General features: G+C 27.8%; 2 protein-coding genes across 4 annotated transcripts in view; one reads left to right on the top strand and one right to left on the bottom strand.

Moving 5' to 3' along the window:
* The window catches only part of Nca (neurocalcin homolog), a 174,850-nt gene extending 166,530 nt beyond the window's left edge, over positions 1 to 8,320 (top strand). For both annotated transcript variants that reach the window (XM_088187386.1, XM_088187387.1), the window contains exons 2-5: positions 338 to 508; positions 1,005 to 1,123; positions 3,135 to 3,323; positions 3,481 to 8,320. In XM_088187386.1, the coding sequence (XP_088043512.1) occupies positions 439 to 508; positions 1,005 to 1,123; positions 3,135 to 3,323; positions 3,481 to 3,675 (573 nt within the window). In that variant the 5' untranslated portion in view covers positions 338 to 438 and the 3' untranslated portion in view covers positions 3,676 to 8,320. The remainder of the gene's footprint in view (positions 1 to 337; positions 509 to 1,004; positions 1,124 to 3,134; positions 3,324 to 3,480) is intronic.
* A 342-nt stretch (positions 8,321 to 8,662) lies between these two features.
* On the bottom strand, positions 8,663 to 18,551 carry fln (flightin). Of its 2 annotated transcripts, none has more exons than XM_088187394.1 (4): positions 18,397 to 18,551; positions 16,938 to 17,131; positions 10,088 to 10,357; positions 8,663 to 8,958 (listed from the first exon to the last, which is right to left on the bottom strand). In XM_088187394.1, exons 2-4 carry the CDS (start codon positions 17,117 to 17,119, stop codon positions 8,943 to 8,945), a joined length of 468 nt encoding a protein of 155 aa, XP_088043520.1. In that variant the 5' UTR covers positions 17,120 to 17,131; positions 18,397 to 18,551; the 3' UTR covers positions 8,663 to 8,942. The 2 variants fall into 2 exon arrangements, with proteins under 2 accessions (XP_088043520.1, XP_088043521.1); XM_088187395.1 differs by having other exon boundaries at positions 8,663 to 8,961; positions 10,094 to 10,357.
* Positions 18,552 to 21,459: the final 2,908 nt, after the last annotated feature.

The raw sequence follows: 21,459 nt of genomic DNA, 5'->3' as shown, positions 1-21,459 counted from the left end.
TTATTATGTCGTGACTTTATTATTATGATCGTGCCGTACTGAATACACACACAAAATACAAGAAAAACACAATTCATAATATATATGTATATATAAATAAAAATCTCATAATAAACATTTTCTTTAATTCGGAATACATTGATTTTATCATATATCGTTTAATGGTTATTTTAACGATTATCCTAAAAGCGATCAATATTAATAAATGTTATCGAACGAAAGCGGTGAGTATGAATGCATGGTATTATCAGAATCTTTTATTATTATTATTATTATTATTATAACACTAATAATGATAATTTGTTCTATGTTATTCATTAACTTTTTTTCGTTTCAGGAAATAAAGTTTTACGACTACATTTGAAAAAATCGTTAAGATTTTTTAATCGGATTGTAAGTTTGCGTTGAAGTTGAAAGTAGAGTTCGAAGTTTGTAAAAATGGGTAAACAAAACAGCAAACTGAAGCCTGAGGTGCTGGAGGATTTGAAGCAGAACACTGAATTTTCTGGTAATTATTAAATAATGATACATTAAAAATAATTTAATTTTGTAAAGAGTTAAAGAGTATTTTAATTAAGTATACAATTATCGAAATATATATTGCAATGTTTGTACCTGTTTTTTCAATTTCAATCTTGTCTAAATTATCGGTATTAGTGATTTTTATCATGATCATCACAAATTAGGTTTTCCTTTATTTTCATATCTCGCGGATGAATAATTTTAATAAAATCGTGCATAATGACATCTATTGATTGTTACCCACAATCATACTTTTCATAATTAATAAAATATATTTCATTGATTTATAGACTTTTTAGTCAGGTGTCTTACTACTTAGTAGTTGTTCATTGTGTTTACCTTGTTGAGACACATTGGGTATACAGAATAGTTAATAAAAAAAAATATAAGTAAATCATTATTAGTTATTATTTCACTTACGACTTAAATAAAAAAAATCACTGTTTACGTATATGTAAAGTAATTATTTGTAATGTGTTTAGATGCTGAAATACAAGAATGGTACAAGGGCTTTTTAAAAGATTGCCCTAGCGGCCATCTCTCAGTCGAGGAGTTCAAAAAAATCTACGGGAATTTCTTTCCTTACGGGGATGCTAGTAAGGTAATATTTCTTGCAATTATTTGGATTTAAACTATGAGAATTTAATTTATAAAAATAATTTTGCGGTTAAAAACGAGCGCAAAAATTATTATTTACATGGTGAATGCAAAAAAATGAGAATAATATTATAAAATAACTTATTGTGTATATTGTATATTTACATAGTATGTGTCTAAGAATAAAACAAACTTGACTTTGGGCTGATTTACACGCTGCCAGTTGCTGGCATGCCAGCTGGAAGTTGATTGGCGGGTCACTGGCACGCGACAAACTGGCATTCCAGTCCACTGGGGCCTTACCGTTTACACAGTACCAGCAACTGACAGAATTATTGTTGCAAAAAAGTACTATTTACCTTGCGCCAGTACGTTAGTGAGGTGGAAGGGGGAGCTGGCGTGCCATTGACTGGCCTTAAGCGTTTACACTGTGCTAGTCACTGGCATCCAGTAACTGGCAACCTCAACTGGCGCGCTGACTGGCATCGTGTAAATCAGCCTTTACATTGATATAAGAAAATATAAAAGAAAAAATTGTTAAAGAAAATAAAATTTTATTTTATAATATTTTAAACAAATGTTGGTATTGTGTCTAATAGTGACCGTAAGTACATATTAATATTCTTTTTCTAGTACTTTTCCTTATTTCTGAGTTTGGTTATTCTTTCTGATGTTTTTATAAAAGACTTTCCATCAATTCGAATGGTGATAAAGCATTCATTATTTTTTCTTGCAAATGAAGCCCGGCATGGTATTTTCACTCATGGCATAGTATTTTCAAGTTTAAGGCCGAATGGGTATAACTTTGAAGCCAAATATAAGCCGAGATAGGTAGTAGCAGTTTATTTTATAGAAATGTATACATTAAAACATATATAGAGAATCGTAGTTCAAATGCCAGATCTTGGAAATTGAAGAGTAGAGTTGTATTGTTGTCGGCTGTGATGCTTGTGGAACAGCTAGGATTCATCTTAATGTGTTCTCGTTATGCCTTCCAAATTATCTGTTGCTGTCTATAGTATCGAAGCAGTCTCCTGGCTGATATCTGCTTCTGTGTCCCTTTTGTTTCTTTCATCATGTCTCCTGCTCCTGTGACTAAGTGACATCTTTTATAATGCTGGTTCATGCTGGTTCATGGTTAATGCTGGTATAATGCGCAGGGTAAAATGTATATGCTAGCGCGAAGGTACTTATGGGTGCAATATTTTTAATTATTTGCTCAAGCAAACTCTTTTCTATGGTGAAATATATTTCAAAATTATAAAAAAATGTGCAGGTGGTTATAGCTCTCACAGTCCCTTTTATTTTTTCCTTCATCATCAGTATTTAAAAATTTTCGCCGCTCGTAAGAATTTTTCATATTTGATAAATAAAATTTGCGAAAAAAAATTATGAGCTGCTATCTCCAAATAGTGCAGTTTTTGCTTCAGTCAATTTGTATGACATTTTCGTATACTTTATAAAATTCGTATATGATTTTCGTATATTTTTTTTCTTTCCCAATGGAACTTTACAACAAAAATATTTTAATTTATAAGCTCTTTGTAAATTTATTGAATTAATATCTCTCTTCAAAAAAATACAACCGCTGCCAGAAAACACACATTTTAATAGAGAAATTAAATGCTGTTTTTCTTTCTCTTTACCTTAATCTAATATATGTTAAAATAAACAAAATAAAATTAAAGACTTGACTTTTTTTTGATAATGTAATGAGTATATTGCTACAACTACTACTATGATCCTAAAACTCACCTTTGTTATAAAAAAATATCTGGCTAGGCTATGAGATTATATGTTATACATATATGAGATATAATCTATATTGTAGCCACAAGAACAACCGCGGTTATTTTTAGATTTAGATATAATTTTATAAAAAAATGATAAACTTTAAGCCTCTCTCAGTTATAAAATTATAAAAATTTATAATACTTTCAGTTCTGTTTCGACTTATCACAAAATCGGTTGTTTTATGTGCGATAGCCTAATTTGTAAATTTTCTTACCTTTTAGTTTGCAGAGCACGTTTTTAGGACATTCGACGCCAACGGAGATGGCACAATAGATTTTCGAGAATTTCTTTGCGCCCTGAGTGTCACCTCTCGCGGAAAGCTAGAGCAGAAATTGAAATGGGCCTTTTCCATGTACGATCTCGACGGCAACGGCTACATCTCTAGGCACGAAATGCTCGAGATTGTGACTGTAAGTATCGTCTGAATAGACAAAACTATCGTTGCTGAACACTCATGATTTATGTTATTGCCATTGCGTTTTATAACCGCTAAACTTGTATGTCAGCAGCTTTTCTTTTACTTTGTTTCGTTTAAGATGTTATTTTTTCGTCAATGTTCAATTTCAGGCCATATACAAAATGGTCGGATCGGTGATGAAGATGCCCGAGGACGAATCTACGCCTGAGAAACGCACTGATAAAATATTCCGTCAAATGGATCGCAACAAGGACGGCAAGTTGTCATTGGAGGAGTTTATCGAGGGCGCTAAAAGCGATCCGTCGATTGTGCGTCTGTTGCAATGTGACCCTCAACCGCAGTGATGACATATGAACTAAACAGCTCTCAGACGCAAAACAAACCATCACCATCAACCTCCACAATCCGAACGAATTCCACACACTCTTAAAATAAAATGTCTATCGTCGCCTTAACCACTATGTACGAAACACATTTTGTAATTCAGTACGTCTTATATAAATATATACATATATAATATATAAATATATATATATATATATATATATATATATATATATATATATATATATATATATATATATATATATATATATATATAATCAAAACATTATCAAATACTTTCCAAATTATAAAATTACATATCGGCTAAATCGTAAACTAACAATGTGAACATATTGCGTTACAATATATGAATATTCTTTAATGGTATTGCGATATATATATATATATATATATATATACACATACACATACACATATAGAGCACAGATTGTGCGGAGCGTTAATGTGACTAATGGTATTTTTGTTTCATTTCTATAGAGTGGTTGTAAAGTATGTTACTGATCGTAATTATTTAGGGGTTTTTATTATAAACACTGTTTTACTAAATACAGCATTAATTCATTTTCTTCTCCATTTTTGTCTTTATACATAAATTCCTCTCGATCTTGGGCTACATTTAGTGCTGCACAAAAAACTATATGACTATAGAAATTCATCTCTTGTATCTGCAATATTTTATTTATATTTATTAATTGTTTCGATACTACTTACATATTTAATCTTTATATTATATTATTTATCAACTTGTCAGAAATATATATATTTATCAACTTGTCAACAATTTTTTCTAAAACAATTAGGTTATATTTAACTGGTGTTTAAAAGCCATATCCATACTATCGATCTTCTTATCTTTATATTTAAAAAATCTTATTTATTGGCAATGGGTTTATTATTTATGAAATTATCTTAAGATTAAAATATAATTAGTAACAAACTATACCGTCTCGCTGTTTTTTTTAATAATATATTATTTAAATTAACCACTTAATTTGTACGTAGCTATAATTTATTTGTGATTTTTGAACCATAAGTTTAAGCATTGCTCCGCAAGATTAAAGAAAGACAGAAGTTAAATTCTGATATTCAATTTAAAATCAGAATGTTAAAGAAAGAGCCTTATTTATCTACTTAAGAGTCCAAACTTTATCGTCTCTAAAGCCTTTCTGACTTTTGTCTTGCTATTGCATCACAATACGTAAAACACTTGAGATTTAATCTTATTATATATAATGAATTGCAAAAAATAATGCTGATAGGAATAATATAATGATGATGTCACTTCAATTTAGTTTTTCTTATTGATTTACATACCAAATTTCAGGAGACTATAAATAAATTAAAAGCTTTCCATGACTAACGAATGCCTATATTATTTATGACAAATATATTTTAAAGAATTGCCATTTTATATTTTTATATTTATTAATGATTAAAAAAAGTATATTCAGGAAAAGCCTTAAAAATTTTAATTATAATTTAGTTTAACATTTGATATTTATGCGCTCTCTGTAGTTTTTATTTTTATTTTTCACAATAAACAATAGTTAACGATATCCGTCCGTTAAATTTAACCAGTTACATTATGGCAATTTTGTCATTATCATTTTATTCCTATTCTTAAATTGTCTCTACGCTCAACCTTACAATTATTGATTACTATTTTTAGTGAAAAATATTTTAAAATTGTAGTGATAGTAATAAAAGACATTATCATCTTTTTATTTTTATTTTCTTATATATATAAAATTTTGTAAGTATTTACAGTGAATTTTTAAATTGCTTATTTAATTAGCTATGAATTTATTGGTAATATTTTTATTTGATGTGTATATATATAATATGTACATATATTTGCATATACATTTAAATAAAATGCGAATGAATTGATTTTTCGTTGTAATACCTCATTTTACTCTGATTTAAATATACTTTATTTTATTCTTACTACGACATAATGACATTTTATTTTTTTAACACTACTTAATATTTTTATATGAATGTATGTGTGAGTGTAAGAATTTTTAAGGCAATTACCATCTTAGTCAACTCTATCTGTATACTTTGGCACAAATTATATTTTCCTGCACAAATTAATCTTAAGCAATAACTTTAAAATGTACTCCTATCCTATCAGCTTATTTTGAAAAATTCATTTTTAAAACCACATGCTGGTTTTAACAACATATTATAATTTCTAGAGATGAGTCGATACTCTTAACATATATTTTCTTTATAGCTGCATTATCTTTTTTACAGTTTCTAAGTAAATCTTTTGTTAGAGTTACTAAATTAAATGCTATATAATTTTATTATTACTCTGATTTTATTCATAATTTTTAAGAGTGTCGAAAACTCATTCCTAGTAAAAATATGTGTAATATTGATACATAAGTTTATTTAAATATAATAATTGATATAAAAACATTTTTTTATTTGAAGTAGTGATATATTTATCAATGTATTTATTCAGCACTTTGTTGTCAATTTTTTTAATGTGCCGTAGTCACGATTATGACATATCTCTGAAAATATCTTCAATGTTGGATATGTAATATTATAAGATGATAATATGTATTCTTGCGGCGTTGTGGAGAGATGTGGATTTAGCATTCAGTATATTTGTTTATTATATTATATAACTTATACATGTATGTATGAAAAATACATAAAAAAAAAGATTTTAAACTTAGTGTTACTTTACAATCTTGCATGCTGTTTTTTCTATATACTAGTTACAAATATAGTTGTTGTTAAAAAGTCTTCTTCTTCCAATTCGTAAACTATTTCAATTTCATTGTATACGTATTTATGAAATTTTTGTGACCTGTTCCGTTTTGATGTTATCACATTGGAAATAAATCACTTGTGTGTATGAAATACTTTATTTATAAAATTTTAGTCTTTAGATAATTAAAACATATGTATTTAGTTAAAAAACGAATTATTGATGCAATTCTTCTAAGAATCTAACACAAATGTTTTGTATTTACTGATTGCTCAAAATAACTATAGCAATTTAAATCACATTCAAGATAAATTTAATATAATTTTTTTATCATAATTTTGATAGTCATGTTTTAATTATATGATACATAGATATTTCAAGGAAATGTGTACTTTTTTTAAGAATTATAATGCAAAATAATTAAATTTTGTTATTGTTGAATAACAGTACATAACTAATGTCAACAATTCTTCGAAATAAAAATGTATACATATTATTATTATTTATCTTCTTGTGAATGAATGTTTGGCTTAAATCACTCATAATAATGTCACATTATTCCTATTATGCATATTGATAAATATATATTTATATATATAATGAAATGCCTTTTGTTATTGTTTTGTGTTTCTGATATATACTATATGTCATATTTATAGTATATATTATGTTTATATAAAAAAGTAATTATTACGATAATTCCTACACTTTGTAATTTCTCACTTCCTGTTTCACCATATGTATTTAAAATATATTAAAATAAATGCATTAAATTGTTTGTCGTAATAAATAGTAAAAAGTCGTTATAAGAATATATTATTGTAATAATAATTATGGCATTCGTCAGGTTGTTACTTATATTATATGAACTCACTATGAAAATCTATTCTAATATTCAAACAATTTACTCTAACGCTTTGATGACTCGTATAATCTTATTCACTATCTTGATAATTTATTATGATCATTATTATCATTAAAAAAACTAAAAGGGTAGTGTACTAAATAGATCAAACAAATAGAAGCTTGGCTGTTAATTTCACTGAAAATTGAGTTTAATCAGAATCATACAGTTTTACTTCAAAATACTTGGTAAAATACAGCAAGGGGTTATTAAAATGAAAACAATTCGGGACCAGTCAGTACCATTTTGCTATAAAAAAATCAGATTTAAAGGCAGATTTTCTTTATTTAATATAAACAGAGCAGAGTGGGAAGTACTGGGGGATAAATACAATAAAATCTTTAGTTAGCTTGAAGTTAATTTATTGAAGAAAAGATAAGTTTTTATCGTATTACGTTTTCAAGAAAAAGGGATAACAGATTGGGCAAATGGTGTTTTAATATTTTAGATATAAAATTTAAATAAAGACACAGCTACCACTATTTTGATATTATTAATGTTTGTGATAATAAAATCGTTTTTTTATAAATTTTTATATTACAGTTCTAAAACATTATTAAATTTTAGATTCTTGCCGCAGTGATTGTCTTTTCATACTTGAGATAAGTTTTAAGTTATTCGGAACAGCTAGTTATATCTCAAATTTTAAATAATACATTTCACTTATTGGCATTTGCCAAAGCAGCTATTATCAATTTTTGTTCCACGAAATTTCAAACAGTATGTACTATTTTTTTATTACCTTAAACTTGAAAATTATTAAAAAAAATAGATTGAGTAAGTTAATTTCTTAATTCGATACACTAACAAAAAAATCACGACTAAGTATTTTTGGGAAAAACTGCTTCGGACCGCTCGTTTAGAATGATAATTTTACTTTAATGTATTAACACATGGTTCAATTTGTCTGATCTACATTGTATTGTTTTAGTTAAGTTAAAGATTTATTTGGGTATTAAATTAAACTTTTAGTTTGATTACAAATTTAAAATTATTGCGTCTAAAAAGAAAATTAAAGATATGGAAAATTATAGGGACAACTCTGCATCATTTTTGATACGTTTGACATAATTTGCTATTCTCGTATTGACCTTTCGATATAAATGTGTTTTTTATCCAATTATCTAAATAAAAAAATGTACGACCTTGCCACCCCTAAATTGTGTTGTTGTATTAATTGTTGTAAATTTGTCACAATTGTTATTGGCAAACTTCTTATTTTCACGTATTAAATATACATGTATGTATGTCTTTTTATTATATTTTTCTCAATATCCAAAATATATCTTGTTTCATTTACTATGAAAAAAATGTTTCATTTTATTGCCATTTAAAATAAATAAAACGCGCAAGAACAATAATAATAAATTTATTAATAATACCGTACTGAATCCATGTGCTTTGCGAAATTTGTTATTGTAACACAATTTATTTTACAATAAATATTAAACATAAATTATACAATTAGGCCGCTGGCCGAAAAAAATTGTCTTTATTTAAATAAACAAAAAAATAAAATGAATCATCGTATTGTGACATGATACGAAATGGTCGTAATGATGATGTTGGTGGTCATCCTTGGGTCTTTGCATGGCATGCGGGGCATTTTTTGTGCATTCGATCAATGACGATATTTAACTTAACCCAATCCTGTAAAATCGAGACACAAGTTCACACACCGATAAATATTTAGAAAAATGCATTTTTAAACACATATTATATACATACATATTACAGAAATGTTACCCTGAGCATATGAAACTAGTGAGGTTACTTTGAAGCATACCAAAAAGCAATTGTTGTGATTACACTAGATCATATACAATCACTATAAGAGTAACCACTGTGACTATACAAAAGTAACTGTAATGATTACTATTTGCCATCATAATATCTCAAAACTTTGGGTATACTCAAACATAAAAAAATATCGGTTCTTATTACACTAAAACGGTTTTCATGATTGCCACCAAAATAACCACGCTTTGTAATAAAATCGCGTCTTTCATATTAAGATAATTATTGTGCCTAACATTGTTTTTTTCTTAGACCAGTATTAAAAGCAACACGTCACGTATTTTATTATATTTGCTACAGCTAAGCGTGGTACTGTTGGTAACAATCATAGAACACGTCTAGATCATTTTTCCGTCGTGTCATATTGGGGTAACCTTCTAAGAGTGATTTTAAGGGATAAAACAAGAATAGCCGTATTAGTTACACCAAGCATTTATAAGAGTAACTATTGTAATTACTTCTAATTATATGCAAGAGCAACCATTCTGATTACTGTCGTGAATATCAAAAATCTTTGATAAATATGTTTATATTTATTATTTATTTTCATGTATTTGTTATCAAAAACATATAATTATTAATTTGTAAATAATACATAAAGTTAGTCACTCGTTTTGCATACAATTTATAAACACCATTATTTTTAGATACTAGAATGCATATTACTTTTATATTAAATTAAACATATAAAACCATGCATAGCTCTCTGTTATGATATATAGTATAATACATATAATAAATATATAAATATATATATTTTATATGATTTAAATCAATGGTAGGAAACTTAATATCTTTGACTTTTATTTCTGAAAAATTGTTGCCAATCATTGGTTCAGTGAGTGATCGCAAGCGGTGTTTGTTTTGAATTCGTTTTAATCGGGTATAATAATAGTATGAATAGGCGATGAAGCGTGAGATGGTAGTAGTGATGGCCGCTTAGACAATAACGTTAACTGTTGAGAAACCGAGTGATTGGTACTTCCTGCTGATTAAAGACTTGCTGTGGTAGCGCTGGAAGCGAGCCGCCGAGCTGACGTGCGACATCAGATGATGGTCGCTCCTGGACGCCTGCGACACCATGGACATGGGCTGTCTATGTGTGGACGTTCTCATGGCGCGCTCAGCCCATGTCTGCGCTCTGGGCTTTTCCCTGTCGACTCCCTTCTGTCGCCTATCCAAGTAGTCGATCACGTCGTCGTAGTAGTTGTGCCTGTACTCGTACATGTAGTTGTACTGTAAGAACTTTGGCCTGAAACGAAAGAAACCGACTTTTGAGGGGCATACATTCCACAACCAACTTACCAAATCAGTGCTTCAACCAGATAAAATCAAACTCAAGAGTCATCCATCAAGTGAAGGAACACTGCTCGTTTTACGCAATTAAAATTTTTTTATTTTTTATTATTATAAATAAAATATATTTCGTTCCACACGTGTAGCGCGGTGATGTACAAACTAACGAGTTTATTTATTTATTTTTATAATTAAGACCATCGTGACCATACAGATTAACCTAATGCTTCACGATGACCAAAAGTATAAGATATATTAAAATTTTAAAATACATACATATACATATATAAATAAAAACACGAAAACAAGATAAACAGACAGATACACATCACCTCAACAGGTGTGCATTGTCGCATACTAATTGAACCTTAACCACATATGTGCACGAAAAAATGTCAATATTTCGATGCACAGTATTGAGCAGAGTCTGCAAGTGCTCCAGTCCTAGAATTCACAGACAAGAACAGTGGACGCGACCGAGAACTATAACCGCCTTCCGGATCCCACATTTGGAGCTACTCGAGCACCGAAAGTTTGTCTACGATACCTTTGACCAATTTCCAAAAGTTTTAAATTATATAAAAAATTTTGCGAGTTGACAACGAAATGTATCCTAGCGCTCCCAAAATAAAATCACTTGGACACAGGAATAAATAATACCCGTATTCCTTCACGTATAAATATCGAAGGAATTTACGCTGTATTTTTTCTAGCCGCAATTCATTATATTGACTTATTCATAAATTAGATCCAGTTTCTAGTATACAGCTGATTAGAGCATCATAAAGAGTGCGCAATACTAAAGTATTCTTGAAATAGCGCGCATTTATTAAGATAAAACCGAGTATTTTAACAATCTGATGTGAGTCTCTGCAATGTGCATGTTAAATTACCAGTTTTTATTTTAAAGTTAATGCTTTATTCCCACTTATTGTACTAGAACTACACCTGGAACCTTTATCACTGCACATGTAATGTGTCCTGATTTGCTGAGGCGCTACTTCACCACACGCTAGAGGCACGTCTGTCCCAAGGAGGGAGAGTGGTGTATAAGTGCCTCTCAGTACTAGGGGGGTGAAGACTCCCCCGATGGGACTCGTAGGAGCCTTAGTACCGACAGTGGTGGTTCACGCAATAGATTAATTAGTAGCTGTATACCTGTCCTGAGTTGCTTTTTGAAGTGCATGTCACTCGCTTTCTTTATAAGTTAGTTAAGAAACGTTAAAAATTACACGTGAATACTCTTCGTCGTTTTATTACAAATTTCGTTTTATGCCTCGATTTACGCAAAATTTATCGCGTAAAGGGATAGTGTATTCAATATGTGATGCTGGATATCTATGTATATGAGTCTTTATAATATAATAGTTAGCTTTTTAAGATAATTAAAAGTAAGCTGTGATTGCAAAAAAAAAAGAACAAAAAGAAGATATTAGAAATGAACGCAATTGGCGCTCAAATTTGCGGTTTGTCGGTAGAAGAAGAGCTATAAATAATCTCAAAAAGAGAACTTCAAGTTTAACTCCGCGTTGGTCTTATTCAGCACAAATAAACGATTCTTTAAAGACCACAGATAAGTATTTTTATATTATTAATTTTCAATATATTGTTTGAAATAAATGATATTAACAATAATAATTTTGCCACAATTTTGGTTAAATAATATAAAAATGATTAAAATATGTAAGAAATGAGAAAAAGTACTTTTTTTTTAAATCATTGTTTCGATTATCTACCTTGTCATTTTTTAAATCAGCTTATAATAAATTACATAAATATTATAACATTGTCTATATGTACATACATTTCTTTCTAAAATTAAAATTTATTTCATTTAATTCTCTTTTTAAGCAAATTATATTTATTGCAATTTCTAAAAAAAATGATTTTTATTTGTGTAAGATCAAATGTTAAGCTTATTGCTTAATTATTAATTTATTGTAAGGCTTGAGTGACTACTGTTCTTCTTACTTAATGGTTCACGAATTGTTTTTGTACAAAGATATATGAAGCAGAAGGCTCTCGATTTGAAAATTTTATTGATTGTCGAAACTTGGTCAATTAGAGTATAATACATATATATTTAGAATATCTAAATGTGCAGATAGATTACTTTTACATAATACAACAAGCATTATTCATCTTTAAAATTAAGGTATATTTGCAAATATAAAAAATAACAAAAGGCGAATTTATCAATGTATTGTGGGTAAACTTAAAAATAAGGCAATTACACTAACTCACCATCAAAACACATTTTCTATTTTGGATTGTTTTAATTATGTTTTATCTAAGATCGCTAAAATAAGACCACATACTTAAAATGCTTGCTGGAAATCTGTATGGACTGAATAAATTAGACAGTGAAATTATTAAAGCATACAAAATATCAACAGAAATCATTACTTTTATGAATGAAATTGATGGAGAAGGTTTTGATAATTTAAGTTTGAATTATAATGATTGACTACTTGCAGATAATCTTCTAAATAATGAAGATAATAATAGTATAACTTTAGATATCGCTTAAGAATTTAAAAAAAATAAACGATAATGAAGCTGAAGAAAATTTAGTTTAGTAAATTGGATTAATAACACAAATTCTAAACGAGCCTTGAAATTCTAATGCAAGCTAAACAATTATTAATTTTCTAGATTTCAGAAACTGCATTAAAAATTAATCATCGAAAAAACCTTGTTAAAGGGAAAATATGAATACAAAAAGGTAATTCTAATAATGAAGAACCATTGTAGGGACTTCTAGTGATGAAAGTGATTTCGAACAAACCGCGTTACAGCGACGTTATTTATGATGAAGATATGTAATAAAAATGTCACAATAACTAAAATTAAATCAATAATTCGAAAAGATTTTAAGACCTTATTTTGCAGTATTAAAAGTATGTATATAAATATACTCTAGTATGTTTATTAAATAAAGATGATATTTAATTAAACTAATTATTAAATACTTTGTGGACCGGTATTTTCCTTAAACATATTTTATTTTTTTCATATTTTAGCAAGAAATTTCTCTACCAATAAATTTATATTCATATTTTATTTAATATACAATTAAAACATGTTTATTTAAACGCTCGTAAATCTAAATATTTGTCAAATTAATTTTACAACGTATCATATGTGATACGTTATACAGCACGAGCAGTCTACTATTTTTTATCGCGCTCATATATCATAGTCTTTCGGCGTCGTGTGAAATTCTCCAAATTAAAAGAAACATCGTCTAATAACTATTAAAGTGTCACGATACACTTTAACCGTAAGATACGATTTAATCTGATAAATATGATTTTGCATATTATATTTAGGGATGTATCAAAAATATATTTTTGTAAAATAATAATGTCAAACAAGAACCATTTTAAAAACAAATTGACATGTCTAACATCTACATTTAATGTTATATAAATGTAGATGTTAGACATGTGTATGTCTATTAAATATTGTAAAGTAACATAATAGTAAAAAATATATGTATACATAAATAACGCACGAACGCAGCAATTTAAAACAATATATTACATTACATTATAAATTAAATACACACAATATACGCAAACTTCTTGTGTCTTCGCATATCCATATATCAAGAAACGCTTGGCAAGCTTTTGAAAATAAGTATATTCGCAACAAGCTTTACGTCACGCAAAAAAAGCATACATGAAAATGAACGCCAGAAAAATGTGTGTGCATATTACGCAAACCATTATGTAAATTCAACTTTGTTATATGTATGTTATTTTGTGTGTATGTATAAATACATACATTGTCTTAAAAATATGTTTTAAAATATTAAATTATTATAAACATTTTAAATTTAAAACGGCATCACTATCGTTTAGCAACAGCTCTAAAAAATTATAATTAATACTGTAAATATTTATAAATAATAATAATATGAATTTAATATTGAATAAGTAGATTAGAAATCACTGAATAATTCCACTGCAATTATAATTTATAAATTTTGTTAGTCGTCACTCTAAAAAAATCTAATAAAAACAACACTAAAATATGAATTAAAAAGCTAACAATGAATGCTTATCACAATATTGACTGTGAAGCTGCCAATTATGGATCTGCTTTACCTTTTCACGAAGTAAAAAAATATTTTTTAATGTGATATTTTTATTATATCCGTAATGTAATCAATTATGAGGTTAGCTAAAAGACCGTCGTTTTGTACATTTTCCTTATTGTTAAAAAATAAAAAAAACAGTACATTGAAAATAGGTAAACATCTCATTAAAATAAATTAATTGCTTAGAGCCACTGTCAGTAAGTTATATTGGCAAACAATGGATTTAATAGCTTAGCCAGATAAAAAATCTGGCTTAGTCTAATCTACTTAAAGATCGAGTTTGAACGATTAATCAGTCTATAGATTTTAAGTTTAATGTAGTCTTAAATTATTTTTTGGTGAATCTATGTATACATTATTAAATATATATATTCAAATATATACATAATTCTTATTGAAAAACTGTCTTTCATCTACATTTTAAGTACATAATTATGTGATTATAAAATCACACACAATTATGCAATTTGGCTCAGTGCCACGACAACGCACAATGATGCGGCCTTTGTCTTGTATTTTTTCCAATGTTCTTCTTTATCTTCTTTTAAATTTTTTTTTTTTTTTGCAAATTTTCAAATTTGGCACGACTGAGCTCTATTTTGACGGACTTATACTAATGAAGTGATAGAATCGGCAACGAGCGTAAATGTTAATTGCTATAGAAAAAATCACTATAATTAAAATAATTTAATTTTGATTTATCTGCCTTATCTTAACTACTTAAATAATTAATTCAATCGTTTTTTTAATTGAAAAGATAATTTTTTTCAAAAACAATTAAAAATTTTATTTTTTAGTTTATAGATAAGGGATAATTAGCATTTAAAAACGTTTAAGAGAAATGTCATCAAGATCGTTAGATCATGTTGGTATAATATAAGTGTTAATTTTTTTTAGTATTATCGACATTTAGCTAGAATAAAATATAATATACGATAGACTTTTGAGTCAGTATCGTCGTGATCAATAATGATTATAAATAAAAATAAAAAATATTATATTACATAAGTTTTAATAAACACATTATGTAAAAAAATAATAATTTAATCTTAAATGAGCTTCTTTGCAATTATGGCTCATCCTATAAATGCAGGATTCTAGATCTGCTCATAGATCACGCGTTGCGCAATTTGCGTACTAAATTTGATCAATTGCATTGGCGTGATCGAGTGTCGATAGCGAAACACGTTTTAATCTTCATTCCCTTGCGTGAAACAGGTGCCAAGACTTTGACATTAAACATTTATAATGAGTATTCTCTACCCCTCCTGGTCCCAATGAGTAATCGACAGCCCAGCAAATGCCGAGTGCTTCGAATAGGACCGTGACCATGACGCTAAGATGTTCCTGTTTATAAATTCTTTTTCTGACTGCACTATCATCATTTACAAAAAATAATCCCTAATCGTTGATATATTATGTAAGGACGGAATAGCGTCGTTCGCAAGATCTAAACTGGTAACCCAGAGGTCTCGGGCTCGAGCCATGACAGCAGCTTAAAATTTTTGTTTCTATTATTAAACTGCAAGGTGAAATCTATTAATGATAAATTAAAAAACATATAATAATTTATATCGATGTTATCGATTCCCAAAATAAAAAGTCTGTGGTCAATACTTACTTGTAAGTATTCGTAATGTCTGATTAGCTTACCCAGTCGGTACAGATTCACTCCGTTGTAACGCATTGGACTTACGCCTGTCTGGTTACAACGGAAGATTAAAAATAATAAACAAATAAAAGTATTGATTCACTCAAACCGTGTTTTAAACCACTCTAGCATTACATTTATATCAATTTTTACTATTTTGTAAAAAGTTTGTAGAATGTTTCTATAAAAGCAATTTTTAAAGTTTTAATGCTAAAATATTGTAAATAACTTTAACTGTTATAAAAATATTTAAAATCTATTTTTATTAATATTTTTTAGTAAAATATATGTTTTTTTAATTTTATAATATTTTTAGTTTTTAAAAAAACATTATTTTTTGGCAATATTATATTTTTTAATATAACAATAACGTAATGATTCTATTGTAATTATTATTTGATAAAACGCTTTTTATAGTCGATTTGATTATTTATAATAACTGGTTTGCGGTAAAATATTCATTTTGGACTAAAACACTAATGAAAGATTAAGAAATAATTTATCATATACATTTAAGACTTCTTTTAAAATTATATATGTTAGCAATTTGCTAGTATTTTTATATCGAGTTAAACCGACAGATATGACTACATACACAAGAACTTGTAAAAATGTGTTCTAATGTTTTTTAATTGGTTGCTAGAATTACATAGAATTTATAATCCTAGTTCACCATTGATACACTTCGAATCATGGTGGCTAAAAGCAACTATGATTCGGGGCTTAGTCATAATATTTTTTTAATATCCTATTTGCCTGTTACCCGATGATAATAATTACCTGACCCAGTGTTTAAAAATTAGTTTTTTGGTAGCACGGTCATTGACAGCCACGGGCTCGGGTTCTGCTTCAGCGGCTGGTGCTTCCGCTGCAGCTGCTCCTTCCGGGGCCGCTTCGGCAGGGGCCACTTCAGGTACGCTCTCGCTGGGGTCTTCGATTACCCATGGTTCGTCATCCATCATTTTTAATTATATCTTCAAAGAAAATGAATGTTTAGTAATACTGACATCGAAATAATTGACTTAATCTGTACAAAGATATTATTATTTTGTGATTTTTTTTATAAATATTTTAGAAAATTATTTTAAGCTCTTTTTTAACTGTATTGATTATGATGACAATGTACATATACAAGCATAAATTTAATTAAAAACATTAAAATTATTTATATTGATTGATTTAACTTTTTTATTATTATTATTAACTTTATTAAATTAGTATATTACAAAACAACTTTATAAAAAGTAATATTATTTAATATAAAACTTCATACAAATCCCATAGCCTAATTTATTAATATGTTAATCGTTTCTTAATATTTTTGAGCTAATTATGTATGCGCTATTAAATTAGAAATATCGATATAGGATTTTCGAAGAACATTTCAAATAATATTTTCAATTAGTGAAATAAATTAATAAATAGTATAAATATTATTTATATATTTTAATTTAATAAAACATTTACGTGGTATAATATAACACATTATTTTAATAACTTTTTAATAGTCTATAATTTACCAATTTTTTAATAAATTAGAAGTAATTTTTGTATGTATCAGTAACACTACTTTGTTACTTTCATTGCATTATTTAACAGGCCACTATTTTTTTTATATTAATAATAAAAATTGACAATCCAGTTAGTGAGTTAGTTAATTTTAAACAGAGTCTATTATAATAATTTTGAACAGAGTTTACATATTTCATAGTAATATTATTATTTATACAGTGAATTAATTAGATTTAAAACACATAAAAAATATTATTAGTGTTTATTAAATTAATTTTAAATAAAAAATAAAATGTATCGCATATGATGCTAATAAAGATTAGATAAAAAAAAGATCACTTTTACCTCTGCGTTTAAGCGACCAACTCTTTTTATTGTGTTCTAACACATCTAAAACTAGTATATGTTTTTATTTAGAGCTACTACCTTCTTGCGTTTATGCAACCGCTTATTACATTATTAAAAGCTTCTTGTTAATGACATATATGATAAAATTATTTGTAAATTAAATATGGGAGTGACTTCAAACATTATCTACTGGAATAAAGACTACTAAGTTGATACTAATGATTTTTTTTAGTTGAGCATGTTTCGAGCTAATTTTAACTATTTTTTTAATTGGAAAAAAATACAAATCACTAATTCGTAGCACTGAATCAAAAGCACTATACGTTGACCGTTATTTAACACTGAGTTCACTATCGCGGTTGCTATGTTTCACCCTCACCTGTAGAAACTTTCCCCGGTTGCTAAAGCGCGAGCGCAAGGTTCGTTCCCAGCCGGTCGACTGATTTATTTCGAAGTGCTCCGTGTGTTTTCGGGATGACAATGGATCCCCCTGCCCCGATGGATCCCGATTTATCGATACCTCGCTCCTCCCCCCGTCGCCGGTCCGTACCTGTGCCGTTGCACAATTAGCGACAATGTTGCCGCTGCCTCTAGGAATGTGGAGCATGTCTTGCAGATGCCAGCATGGTGAGGACCCTGATCCCATGACATGAAAACTTGTTGTCAACACTGAGTTTGGTTAACTATTTCAAATGAGCATAATGCAAGACTTCTGCGTAATAAAAAATACTATATAATAAAATATATATATATAGATAATATATTATTTAAAAAAATTTGTGGTTATTGTGCAATATTGGGTGTCATGCATGATTTAAATATCTATTGTTGACACCGGACCTATGCATCATTATGCCAAATTTACCTTTAATTGTTTAAAGCTATAATCGTCAGCGTTATCTCTTAATTATTTATTGATGACGAACCCATTGTTGTCTTTAAATGGTAAAAGTCAAGAATTGTAGTTCTTTCGGCAAACCCATTCTTGTTTTAATAATTTTATTTTGTTGGTATATATTAAACATTTAAAATTAAAACGGTATCATTAATTTATTTATTTACAAAATAAAACAAAACCAGAAAACTGCGCGCGTTTAGTGCCGAAAATTAGAGTTGTCGCGAGACTAAAGCATTGAAATCATTGTTTTATTATGTTAAAAAATTGATAAATGTGTATATCGGTTATTCTACGGATATATAAAAATATAAAACTTTATAAATATGTTTCTTAAAAGTATAACAAATACAATAAATAAAATTATATTATTTGACATTTTCAAGTTGGATTTTATAATAGTTTTAGCATATTTTTTCTCTTGCCTGTGTTTTTGTTTCTTGTCCAATATTTTTCTGGGTAATTTTATTTTGGTCAAGTCTGCATGTGTTATGTCTACTTCACCATCATATATAATAGTATATACACTGCTTTTATATTTCTTTCAATAGAATTTTGTTTTTCTTACTGCAACTTTTTACGACAAGTTCTTGAAAATGTAGAAATCTAATAGTTATGTAAAATATATATCTAATGAATGAATCTAATAGTTATGTTTGTATAAACAGATATATGATATTTATATTGCAATGCATTTATATGTGAAAATATCAAATTTAAATATACTGTAATAAGTTTTTGTTATTTAGTTATAAGTTTATACTATACGTATATTTATATTTAGTTTTTAACCAAAATAAAATATAACAAGCATGTGAATGGTGATGTCATAGTAATATGAAAATTAATTTTATGCGAATGATTCAGATAACGTCGATCTTACTAACATGACGAAGCTTTCTAAAATAAATAGCTATTATATTTTTGTGTTATTCTTATTATCTTTAACTCGCTGTCTTTCTTCATTTTAAACTGCACTTTAAGCTCGATACTTATTTATATATTTTTTTTTAAATATACCGTAGTATAAACAAATATTTTTCAACTTAATTGATGAAGTTATTTATATTTTCCCCTTATATTTGAACAATATAAAAAATAATTATTTTATGCCTATAATTCAGTAAAATTTGTTATTTTAGTATCTAAATAAACGAGCTATACATTCCGTATCATATACTCGATATAGAACGAGCAACTTAGGTATTTTTTTTCGTATAGTATCAAACGAATATTTCTTGTGAAAAAAAATGATTTACGATATTTTTTTATAATAAAATATTATTTGTATTTTTTTCTTTACATTCTATATAATGCACTATTACTGAATGTTGTGTATAATATACGATATTGCAAGGTAAACTTATAACTAATAGATCGATCTTAGAACGATGCCATTACAAAAAAAGGAATGGTTCTGAAATAGTCGCTGTCCCACACGAAATGAATCACGGTTGATCCTCGAGAATGTGTCGTGTGAAAAATCTTGTAAACTATTTCTAAACACCACCTGTTTGCGTATATTAAAATTTGCGTGAATAAAATTTACTTTATGAATGTTAATATATTTACATATATAATTAATATACTATATTTATGACGCATAATAAAATTAAATAATTTAAGCTATTGACGAATGATAAAACTATATAAATTATATATTTTTCTTGAAAATGAATTTATTTTTGGACTTGTCTTCATTAAAAGCGAAAGAGAAATATAATGATGTTGTAAAAGCCTTATATTTCTTAGCGTGCATTTTGATAACTACATTCGTTTGAAAGGAGTCTGGCAATCCAATTCAGTAAAGCGTCAATCTCAGCAGTTCCATATAGTAAGTACGTATATAAATACTCGTGGTTTAAAATTCATACAAACATGTAGTATATCTTTATTTTTAATTAATATGCATGATATGAAGGCTTTACGCAGTGTACGCAACACAGAAAACACATATATAAATATAAAACAATAAGCATATACTAAAAAAATACATTTATTTACACTAATATTATAATTAAAATATACATATTAATGGTTAATACAAATCAACGACGGCAAACGCTAGTGGACCAACAACACGCTTTTCGTCTGTATCGTTCTACGGTCACTGATTGTCAAAGCATTCGAAAAATTTGCTTTAAGGTACTGTTCCAAAAGAACGTTCCAGATAGCTTTTTTTCGACTTAATTTAGCCGCCGCTGTCGACTCAAAATAATAATTATAGGTATATGCTGATGAGCTGATAATATTTCAGAGTATTCGCAAAAATTTGAATTAACCCTTTTCACAAAAATATTTATAGTCACGTCAATTTGCAAGATTTTCAATACAAATATGTATGTCCAAATATCTAGATTTCATAGAAATATCACATTTCAAAGGAGCGATTTAATTTTCAAGCTATAGAGCTTTTGCAAATAATTGAGCAAATAAATTTGCACAACAATTTTTATTAAAATGGATTACCATTAAACCATATTTTTTTTTCATACAATGATTTAACCTCTTTTCGTAATATTATAGGACCTTTTGTATTTTGGCGTG

The sequence above is a fragment of the Plectrocnemia conspersa genome, unplaced genomic scaffold, assembly GCF_051122295.1.
Source record: "Plectrocnemia conspersa isolate PC_06_02 unplaced genomic scaffold, ASM5112229v1 ptg000006l, whole genome shotgun sequence".
NCBI classification, from domain to species: domain Eukaryota; kingdom Metazoa; phylum Arthropoda; class Insecta; order Trichoptera; family Polycentropodidae; genus Plectrocnemia; species Plectrocnemia conspersa.
Note: the sequence above shows the minus strand (reverse complement) of the source record. Positions and strands in the feature narration are given on the sequence as shown.